At 37.8% G+C, this 11,521-nt stretch overlaps 1 protein-coding gene across 1 annotated transcript; it reads right to left on the reverse strand.

Moving 5' to 3' along the window:
• Positions 1-1,445: 1,445 nt before the first annotated feature.
• On the reverse strand, positions 1,446-9,963 carry LOC110642224 (DNA-directed RNA polymerase II subunit RPB1). The gene is made up of 15 exons (XM_058153119.1): positions 9,645-9,963; positions 9,123-9,386; positions 8,509-8,808; positions 8,277-8,435; positions 7,969-8,130; positions 7,628-7,848; positions 7,408-7,549; positions 6,989-7,324; positions 6,601-6,887; positions 6,196-6,454; positions 3,014-6,117; positions 2,800-2,871; positions 2,623-2,676; positions 2,340-2,526; positions 1,446-1,803 (listed from the first exon to the last, which is right to left on the reverse strand). The coding sequence occupies exons 1-14, from the start codon at positions 9,726-9,728 to the stop codon at positions 2,379-2,381; spliced, it is 5,592 nt and encodes a 1,863-aa protein (XP_058009102.1). The 5' UTR covers positions 9,729-9,963; the 3' UTR covers positions 1,446-1,803; positions 2,340-2,378.
• Between the last annotated feature and the right edge of the window lie 1,558 nt (positions 9,964-11,521).

Here is an 11,521-nt window from a genome sequence, read left to right on the forward strand (position 1 = left end):
ATATTTAAAAATTTTATATTTTTATTTTAAATAAAACAAAATTTAAATATTTTATAAAATTATTAATCTTTTATATAAATTATTAATAAAAAAATAAATTTTTATGTAAATTATTAATTAAAATATATAAAATTAAATAAATTCAAATATTTTTTAAATAATATAATTAAATGAAATTTAAATTTTAAAAATAATAATTGAGCTGGAGATTAATGATTTTGGGTATTTTGTTCGTTACCATCACTATCCCATCAATCATAGACAATTAGCATCCGGCAAACTTTCAAGTTAATTACACTTCTAATTAGATTCTCATTCAATATACACATATTTGCACTTATATGAGGTAAATTTGAGATTAATGGAGATATTTTTTAATGTGTGTATATATATATTATTTTAAAATATTAATACATTTTAATTATAAAAATTTCACAATAATTATGCAATAATTTCGAACTTTTTTTTTTCAAAGGGTGTGTTCAACTTCAAATCCAAATAGATTACTACTGAATCAGCAGACATTTACTTATTTTTAGAATTGACGAGGTCTAAGAAGAGACATGTCTCATTTCCTCCGCCAATTTACGTGTTTCCTTGGATTTACAGCGATCTATCCAATCCAATATGGTTGATTCAGACAGAGCGAGCTACAATAACCTTTTTTTTCTTTGTCCTCGAGTATCTCATTTGGTGGACAAAAACATTCCCCTTTGCAGCCCCTACAACATCATGAGCCTTCAAGTGAAATTTCTTTCACACCTAGGCCACTTGCTAATGATGACCCCAGCAAGGAACTTTTTCTTCCATGGTTGGTCCTTCTCCCTTAAAATCATCATTATTGCTCCAGGACAAGAACATGGCACATTTTCTGGGAGTTTTGTGGGGTTCTCCTTCTCGACTTGGCCCATGCACGAATTTTTGTGGTAGATGGACTTAAACTCCTGCCTCTTCTACGCAACTTCCTTGGAATAAGTGATACTCTTGGGTTAGAAAATCCTTTTCTAGCATTGGCTGTGACTGGACAGGGAGGTTAACTCAGAAAGGTCACAGGAGTTGCTGCTTTTGGTAGAAAGTTTGAGATTTTGCCTCTAAATTTCTGTTGTTTCCCTGTCAATATCACTAGGGCTCTCCAGAGTTTTCTTTAAGGCTTAAGAAAAGGAGAATTTGAAGCTTGGGAACAAAATAAGTGATGGTTTAGTCGACTTTCTTCGCCAGCCTAAAATAATAAATAAGATGGCAAATACCTAGCCGTCAGACGTCTACTCTGCTGGGGCAAATTCTGGTTCCTGCTTGGTGAAAGCAACCTCAAATTTTGTAGAAGAGAGCATCACACTAGGCACGTTTTCTTCAAAATTTGCGCCATATCATTTTTCTAGTAATAACACAAGGTCACAATACAAGTAGCTTTGCTACTTCGAATCCTTAACACCATCCCAAACTACTTTGCATAAGCACTAATCCATCCACTAGAACATGAATAAACTTCTCAAGATTTTTACAATCTAAATCAACAATTAGCTGTACTGGAACTTGTACTTCCCTTTCTCAATATGGCTACAACTTACAAAAGAAAATGCAACACCGAATTAATTTGTAACCAACTAGACATATGAAGAGTAACCATTTGAACTGAAGTTGAAATTCAAGTGTTAAGCAGCAGATGTCCACAAACACGTGAAAAAGTTCAGTTCAACTTTATACAGTAATATGAAGAAAGCCGAGAAATTAATGTCTCCATATAGTCAACAACATATTTAGCTTTTGACCCATCCATGTTCAAGCCTTGCAATTTAATGGAAGCTGCAAGTTCAACAAAAATTAAAGTACAAATCAGCATACTTTGCCTAAAAATATTAGCAAAATATTCCGACTTCAAAATGCTCATTAGTAAAGATATCAAGTTCTGAACCTAACAGAAGAAAGTACCACTGTCAATATTTAACAATGAAGAATAAAGAAGAGCTATGGAAGTAGACTTGTTGCTAGTTTCAAAATCTAGCAGCCGAATACTTCCAGAAACACAAAATATAGATCACAAAAGGATAGCATAGAAAGGGATTGGAACCAAGATCTATCAAAGCAATCTGTACCGTTCCATTCACAACAGGAACACATTTGAAGCACTTCCTACAAACTGTAAAAATAAGCTATATTGGGACTGAATCTAAAAAGTCCATCCATTTAAATCATCTCAATTTAGTGACACTAAAAACAGTTGTAAGGTTTTTACTAAAGCAATCTCGCAACTATACCTCTACAGAAAAAGTTTAGAAAATTTTATAGATTTGCACGACTCTGTATCCAAGTAACACACAAGAGTTGAAAGGACACTTGACCTTTACTTCCTAACAAGCTCTTCAAATAAATTATACATCTCATCGACTGCTCCTATCATCCTTCTTGTCCCTCCCATTTCTGTCCCCTTTGTTATTCCTGTCATCCTTGGTACTCGTTTGAGGAGTGTACTGACTAGTAGATGATGGTGAGTACCCAGGTGCACTAGGCGAATACCCAGCACTAGGGCTGCACAGGGGGGAAAAAAGTGAACCCATTGTAATTGGATCAATCCATTTAGATTAATGTATTACTTTGAGAAATTGGCTTGAAATTTTGGCATACCTATATTGTGGGGAACTTGGGCTATAATCTGGGCTGACTCCAGAATTATATGGGCTGAAGAATACAAACGATAGCATGATTAGAATGCACTATCAGTAAAGGTTAAGCTAGTAATAATGAACCAGTAAAATAATATTAAGTATGTAGCAGACAAAATAGTGGTACAATAAGAGTCACCTGCTAGGACTATATGTTGGGCTTGAAGGGGAATATGATGGAGAGGTTGGAGAATATGATGGTGATGTTGGGCTGCAACATAAGATAAAAGAAGAAAAAGTTAAGAGACACTATGAAAATAATTCACCATAACTATGGGGGAAATTTGAAAAAGTCAAGTACTTGAATAAACAACAAAAGCAAGGAACTAGCTACTAGTAGATTGTCAGCCTACCTATAATTTGGAGATGTAGGGCTGTAAGGACTTGATGGTGACAATCTTGGACTGCTTGGTGAGTATGCTAGTGACGGACTGTATTTAGCTGATTGAGGATTGTAACTGGGTGAGGTCGGGCTATAGCTTGGCGATGTTGGGCTGTAGCTTGGTGAGGTTGGACTGTAACCGGGGGAAGTGGGGCTATAAGCAGGTGAAGTTGGGCTGTATGATGGAGATGTGGGGCTGTAAGAAGGAGAGGTTGGGCTATAGGAAGGTGATGTTGGGCTATAGGAAGGAGAAGTTGGGCTGTATGAAGGTGAGGTAGGACTGTATGCAGGCGAAGTGGGACTATACGCCGGTGAAGTGGGACTGTATACTGGAGATGTAGGGCTATAGCTTGGTGAAGTTGGACTGTAACTGGGAGATGTGGGGCTATAGCTTGGAGAGGTTGGGCTATAACTTGGAGATGTCGGGCTGTAGCTGGGAGATGTTGGGCTGTAACTAGGGGAAGTTGGGGAATATGATGGACTTGTAGGAGAATAGGCAGGACTGGTAGGGCTATAGCCAGGAGAGCTAGGACTATAGGTTGGCGAAGTTGGGCTGTATCCAGGTGAGGTAGGGCTGTAACCAGGTGAGGTAGGGCTGTATCCAGGAGAGGTAGGGCTGTATCCAGGGGAAGATGGACTGTAGCCTGGAGATGATGGACTGTAGCCTGGAGATGAAGTAGGAGAGAAAGCCATTCCACCAACATATGGTGAGAACTGAGCATCTGTAATGGGTGAAAGGCGTAGACTTGGGCTCAGCAAATAACTTGGAGACATCATGCCCTCATGGTAAGGCGTTCCTGAGACTGGGGAACGAGCAGGAGTCATGCCAAAATCCAGGCCATCCATATAACTTGGGAGCTGAAGTTCAATAGCATTCTTCAGCATCTCATCATTGAGGTACAAGGCACAGTCTCCTGTGCCAATTGGAGCAAGCTGACCAAGCATAATATTTTCAGTCACCCCCCTCAAGTAATCTGTTTCAGCATACACAGCAGCATCAAGAAGAATGTCAACGGTCTCTTCAAATGAGCATCTCATTAATGGCCCAGTGTCATTCCGATTGATACCATGGCGGGTGATTGCCATCAAATGGCCACGATAGGTCATCGTGTCACACAGTATAGCCAGATGCCTGTAATTTACATAAGATCCATCAAAAGAAATAACCACCCTCAACTCATCCAGTAGGGAACGACGAACTGCCTCGATACCAAGAACTTCAATAACTTCAATCAAATGATTGCTCGTTGTCCTCTTCGCATCAACATTCTCATTACACATAACAGCTAAGAGATTGACCCCCTCTGTATCAAGCATCCATTCCTCCATAGTCTTAAATCCATCATTTTCATCAAACTTGCTTACTTTACCATGTTTAATGAACACCTTGTTTATATCTGGGATACCTCGAAGAGCCATTTCTGTCAGCATGTTACTCTCAATCTTCTTCAGGAAAACATCATCCTCAGCTGACTCATCATTCAACTCCCCCTTTGGAGCTTCATCATTCATGATACGTATGCGCAGGATCAGTTTTTCAGCATTGTCATCATTAAATATACATGTCAAATCATCATCAAACTCAAGGTTGATCTTCTCGGCAATGTCAGCCATGTTCAGCTTCTTATCAACCATCATTTCACGGTTCAACTCTATACGAAGCAACCAAGGAGAAATTTTTTCCGGTGCAACCTCTTCATCTGGCATTTCATAATAGGACTTCACAAAATCAACATCCTCTTCAATTATGGTACTCATGGGATCTGGATCATACCATACTTCAGTAGCTTGGGTAACACTCCGGAGAGTGGTGTATTCTAAGGCACACTGAACACTCTTAGCCTTCTCTTTTGTTTTATTACACTCAGGAACCAAGAAGACAGAAAGAGAAGGAGTTTTAATTTTTTTAGCAACATTAATAATTTCCCTTAGCCTGGGAACACCAAGAGTGACATTCTTTGCACTAACACCAGCATAGTGGAAGGTATTCAGAGTCATTTGGGTGGCAGGTTCTCCAATTGACTGTGCAGCAACACAACCTATCATTTCTCCAGGGGCCACCAATGACTGTAAGAACCGTGATTCAATCTCACCAATAACCCAATCAAATGCTTCACGAGTGAGCCTGTATTCTTCCAACACCCTTTTACTAGCAAGAGTGCTGCGAAGCAAAATTCCAAAGAAAAGAGTGGCATTCTTTTGGGCTTCCACACTCAACGGATCCTCCCCGGGAACAACTTTCAATCTCTCTTGCAACTTATCAACAGCTTCTACTGCTTCCATTGGATGAATGTCTGATGGCCTTCTTGTATCAACCTTGAAAGTTTTTTGTGCATTCCAAATAAGCCTCATGAGGTTAACAGGCAATGGCCATGAATTATCACCTGTGGTGGCAATCTCTGTTCCAAGTTGGTATCTATCTGCTTCAAGTTTTTGAACTTCAGCATCAAAAACATCACGCAGTTCTCGGATATTTTTCAAATCCTCAATGTGATCTGCCATCATGTAAGAAGGGTTCCAATTTTCATCATCAATTTCATATCTGAAGACCCTATTAAATTCTGATTTCTTCATTTTTAGAGAATCCAGCTTCTGTGATTCTATCCAGACAGAATCCATACCATCTTCCCCATAGAGAAACTGAATAACATCCCCTAGTGAATTCCTAACAGTGCCATCATATTTAACCATGATATCCTCCATGGCCTTCACTAGCCGCCTCTGGATGTACCCAGTCTCAGAAGTCTTCACTGCAGTATCTATAAGACCTTCCCTACCACCCATAGCATGAAAGAAGAACTCCTGGGGGGTCAACCCACGCAGATATGAGTTCTCCACAAACCCACGACTTTCTGGCCCATAGTCATCCTTGGTGAAGTGGGGCAAAGTCCGATCTACAAAACCATATGGTATACGCTTACCCTCAACATTTTGCTGCCCCACACAAGCAGTCATCTGTGATATGTTAATGAAACTCCCCTTAGATCCTGCAGTAACCATGGCCTTGAGGTTGTTACTCTCAGATAAACTCTTTTGGGCACTGCTTCCCGCATCATCACGAGCTTTGTTCAATACCTAGCAGATGGCAAATATGTCAGGAAGCAACAAAAAGGAACCAGACAGAAGAATGAAGAGGAATCATTTCTTATGTACCTGGTTCACTTTGTTTTCAAATGATTCCATCATAGTCCGTCCAGGTTCAGCCTCTAGCTCCTTGTTTTGGGCCTTTGTAATAAGATCCTTCACTTCATTTTTTGCAAGTGAAATAGTTTCATTGATTTTCTCCATAGTTGCTGCATCAGCGATTGTATCTCCAATACCGATGCTAAAACCATTTTGCAAAAGCCAGTAATTCACAAGCCACTGCGTATGCCCCAAAAATTTGCGAGCTGAATCAGGACCAACCTCTTCCCTGCATGCATTGACACATTACATAAAGCACCATACCAAGTTTCTCCAAATTCCACCTATAACTAGACATCTGAAATTAAAAAAAAAAAAAAAGATTCCGCTGAAAAACATCTTTTCCTAGATGTCTGAAAAGACAGAAATGCATACCAAATGACATGTATAAGACTTCCAGTAGAAGTCCCAAGAGTTTTCTTGCAAAGAGTTCCAGAGAGCAGCTCCCCCCTTTCTATTCGAACAAGAGTGTCCCCAGGAGTAATAATACCTCTTTCCGTATCTGTGTGCCAGGCAGCAGTTCTGATAAGATTTATCTGCTTTGGAATGATAAGATTAAAAACTTGTTTTCCAGTCCAAAGCGGTCGTGGTTTCAGAATTGCAGGAGCAGGAATTTTCCCATCAAAATCCTCCCACCACATCAAGATGTTCATAAAAACATCCTGCCAGAAAGCAATGAAGGTCATTTTTCAACCAACCATAAAAAAGATAAAAACACAGCTAAAATGGCCGAAGGAACCAGAAGTTGCTCTGCAGCTATCACCTTCTCTATGAAGGTATCCCTCTTGGTGATCTTACGGCATCCTAAAAGTGTATCCTGGACAATTCCCATCACAGGCCGATTTGATTGAGGCGACACAATGCACTTAGGCACCATCATCAGCTCCAACACCTCTGCTCTGGTTTCAAATGATTGAGGAACATGCATGTTCATTTCATCACCATCAAAATCAGCATTATATGGTGAAGTAACAGACAAGTTCAAACGGAAAGTTGAATATGGCATAATCTTTATTTTATGTCCCATAATTGACATTTTGTGGAGACTGGGTTGTCGATTGAAGAGCACAAAGTCACCATCATTCAAATGCCTCTCCACCTGAAACCACAATTCAAGAGCTTATTAAATCAAACAAAAGAAAAAATAACTAAGGTGAAAGAAGAAAAAATTGAAGACAATGCCTTGTAGCCAAGCTCCAAATGATGATCACTGCTTTTCTTCAAATAACGAAGATCAAGTCTTTGACCATCATCCCTTATGATATACTTTGCACCAGTTTTACCCGGGGGAGGATGTGGCCCATATTCAACAAGCTCCTTCAACCTTTTTTAAGAAAATCCTAGCTTAAGACAAATAAAAGGATAAAATATGTAAAAGTTTTAACCATGATGAGATATATACCTTTCAATGTTATATGGAGTCACAGTTTCTGGATAGGTGAGATTCAATGCAATACTCCAAGGCACACCTAGTTCATCAATATTAATAGTGGGATCAGGTGTGATGACTGTACGTGCAGAAAAATCCACACGTTTCCCCATCAGGTTACCCCTAATCCGGCCTTCCTTGGCTTTCAACCTACTACAAATAGATTTAATAGGTCTCCCAGATCTTTGTGTAGCCTGCATGATATGGTACATCAGCTGGTCAGTATAAGCTTTCTTCTTACATCAAGTTAAACATTACATTGAGCTTACAAATTTACACTACAGATAAATGTGCAGATGTCCTACAACTCATACCCTTGGCTGTCCAGGCAACTCATTGTCAAAATATGTTGCTACATGAAACTGCAGCAACTGTGCAAACTCCGATATGATATGTGCAGGCGCCCCACCCCTCTCCTGCTTCCTCAAATTCTCATTATGCCGAATAATCATTGCCAACTGATGAGTCAAATCATCCTGGATTCATCAAAGACAAGACATAACAATCATTTTTGCTTTCTCATCACTGAAGCACAAAAAAAAAACTGCATAAACCCAAAAACAAATAAATATCTAAAAATCAACTTCTTTATAATTGACAAATAATTGAGAAAGAAGCTTGCCTCACTCCTAGAGGATGTATCCATCATCACAGAGGGCCTCACAGGAGGTGGTGGAATTGGAAGGACTTGTAGAATCATCCAATCTGGACGTGCATACTTTGGATAAAATCCTAACAATTGGCAGTCCTCATCACTTATCCGTTTCAGAACACTAAGAACCTGCAGCACAAATAGAAGATTAACATCAAGTGCAAGTTGGACTTAAGGCATAAGATTTCTTAAATATGATTACCCTTTCTGCTGTAAGTGTCTGCTTTCTTTCCACAGGCTCAGGTAGCTGTTCCTGGTCATCATTTTTCTTCCTTTGAGCCTTGTACTCAGCAATCATCTTCATACCTTCAATGGTCAGCTTTGGCTGCTGAGCACCACAACCCCCACGACTCTTTTTAACCGGTTCTTCAGTATCCTGACCTTGAACATCAATGTCATCACCACCTTCACATTTACTCTTATTCTTGCATGCATCAAGAATCTTTTTAAGCCTGTTTTTGGGATTCTTTATTTTCAAGGCTTGCTTAAACTTGTGATCCTCCTGCAGGAATGCAATCAAACACAATATGAAAAAAGTTACCAATATGCTGGTCTGGCCTATGAGCTGGTGACAGAATTAATAATTGGCGGCTGATTTAGCAATTGAGCAGACATAAATGACAGCTATAACTTTATACTGCACTGACTCGTTCATGAAGCTATTAGTTCTCATTATAGCTGGTCAGTCATCCCAATAAAAGTTCTAAACAAGGTCTGTGGAAAAACTTAAATCTACTTATGAAATGCTTAGACAACTCAGTCTACAACCCAGATATCAACTAGTTGAAAAACCGTAAAAATTCCATTCAAAAGTACCTCATCAGCGAGAATCTTGGAACAGTTGAAACAAACACATCGCATGATGCTCAGCACTGTTTTCATAAAGCCTATATGAAACATTGGCTTGGCCAACTCCAGATGACCAAAGTGACCTGGACACTCGGCCATGTTGGCAGTACAAGTTTCACACTTCATCTTTCTATCAATTGTACCCAGTCTAGGATCACTTAAACCCCCTGGCTTCGGCTTACCCCTCTCCGTAGTTTCACTGTGCTCAATCTGCACCACAGACATTTGCCTCTGCAACCAAACCACAACACTATTCAAGAATCCATAGAAGTTCACGACACAGTAACACCAAAACACCAAGTTCTACCACACAAACAGATGCAATACAAAACCAAAGAAAAAAAGGAACTTGCAGTAGCAGTAGCAGCAGCAAAAGGAGAATGGAAGTTTAACACTAGAACTGATAATCAAACATTTTGTGTTGATTTTTGTAATTTTCCAGCAGCTAAACAGACAATAAAAGAAATACTGGGAGACATGGGAATTTACAATCTCGTCAGGGCTAATTATGCCGAACTGCACCACGCGGACTTTGGCGACCTCCGCCGGCGAGTATGGAAATCTCATATCCATTGCGATCGGATTGTAAAAATAAAAATAAGGGAAAAAAAAAAACTAACCCTAGGGTTTCAAAGAAAATAAAGAACTGAAATTCGTTACAAAATGTTTCTATTTATCTATTACAAATGAAGTTTTTGCTCTTTCCTTTGGTATTATTTTAAATTTGGTACAGTTTCGCAAGCAGAGAAGGAGATCGTCTTCGAAGAGCCACAGATCTCTCAGAGAAATTCTCCGAATAGGGTACTCTCGAAACGAAAGATGCAAGGACCCGAAGGGCCTATTTATAGAGAAACTAGCCCTAGGCAACTGGGAATGAGCGTTACAGCTGGCTATCGACACAAAACGATGTGTCGTTGTAGAATTTGTATTTTTTGAGATTTGACCTTCTGCAAAATTCACGTTCAAGAAACGGTATGTCGTTGGAACAGATTATCCCCATGAATTGCACATACTTGCTTGGTGATGTACATCCCAAACACGCTGGAATAAAAATCTATATCCGTGAGGGGTATCAAAATATACGCATTAATTTTTAATTTTTTTAAATTTAATTAAATACTTCCCCCACCCCATTAAAAATATATCTACTTTATTTTTTATTTATCCCAAAATCACCTTCCCTTTTAAAGTAATAGCTTTTTAATAACTTATCAATGCATTCATGTTTGATATGCATTAAAAAAATTAATATTTATTAGTTTTAAGAATAAATATTAACTTTTAATGAAATAAATATTAACTTTTAATGAAGTAATATAAATTAATGGTATATTATGAAAAATTAAATAAAATTTATTATTTTAATTATATTAATTTATTTTTCTCAACTTCTGTAAAAATAAAATTAAATTTATATTTATATGTCGAAAAAAGTAAATATTTAATTTTTTCTTTTTTTAGTAGAAACTTGAGAGATTGGTAACTCAAACTTAAGCCTACTAAATGAATAATATATATTTTTAATTGCTAAATTGAGCGAGGTAAGGTGCCTGTCCTATCTTTTAAAAACATTAATTCACACTTTTTACTTTTTTATTATTATTATAAGTCTTTTAAATCATATGTGTTGAAATTAAATAATATATGATAAATAATTTTAAATTTTTTACCATTGAGGAACAAAGTCAAATATTTAATTTCACCTATGAATTTTATTAAAAAAGTCTCGTGGCATTGTAATTTTTAAAACGTATATTAATAAAATTAAAATTAAGATAACTTATAAGTCATATATTAGAGAGTGTGAAAAAAATCACGTTGACAAGATTTTTGAGCGAATGTGATAAATTACAGTGCAAAAGTATAACAAAATAATTTTACTAATAAAATTTTCCAAAATTCACATTTTTAAATCTAAATCCCTATAACAATTCCTTTTAATTTTGACCTAGAACTTGGAGATGAACTTTTGATAATCCTTGAAGCTTGTACCCTTTATAATCCCTCCTTGGGACATCATAACCCCATCTTCGTGCGTGACAACAAAAGCGAAAATTAATGGGATAAAGAGAAGTTCGATGAGAATGGCCATGCAATAAAGGTATAATGCAATTAGAGTTTCCTTATGACCAATTGGTGCCAACAATGACAGCGGGGGAGATGAGAAGAATGAGGACTCCAAGCAAGACAATGGGTTAACGGATATAGTGGATGCACTCGTTGTTTGGTTTTGAGGTGAGCTAGATACTAGAGGCCATTGGATTGAGCAAAGAAAGGCTACGAACTTTAGAATTTTTTTTTTTAACAGAAAATGATACTTCATTATTAAAATGAGGATTACAAGGCCAATCCCATAAAATAAAAAC

This window comes from Hevea brasiliensis, chromosome 9 (assembly GCF_030052815.1).
Source record: "Hevea brasiliensis isolate MT/VB/25A 57/8 chromosome 9, ASM3005281v1, whole genome shotgun sequence".
NCBI classification, from domain to species: Eukaryota; Viridiplantae; Streptophyta; class Magnoliopsida; order Malpighiales; family Euphorbiaceae; genus Hevea; species Hevea brasiliensis.

What these genes read in the sequence shown, in the direction of transcription:
- LOC110642224 (XM_058153119.1), bottom strand. Translation starts at nt 9,728, where the DNA reads ATGGATATGAGATTTCCATACTCGCCGGCGGAGGTCGCCAAAGTCCGC. An exon ending in CCAAGATTCTCGCTGATGAG is followed by an intron (nt 8,809 to 9,122) that starts GTACTTTTGAAT and finishes GCATTCCTGCAG; the next exon opens with GAGGATCACAAGTTTAAGCA. An exon ending in CCTACATCTCCAAATTATAG is followed by an intron (nt 2,872 to 3,013) that starts GTAGGCTGACAA and finishes CTTATGTTGCAG; the next exon opens with CCCAACATCACCATCATATT.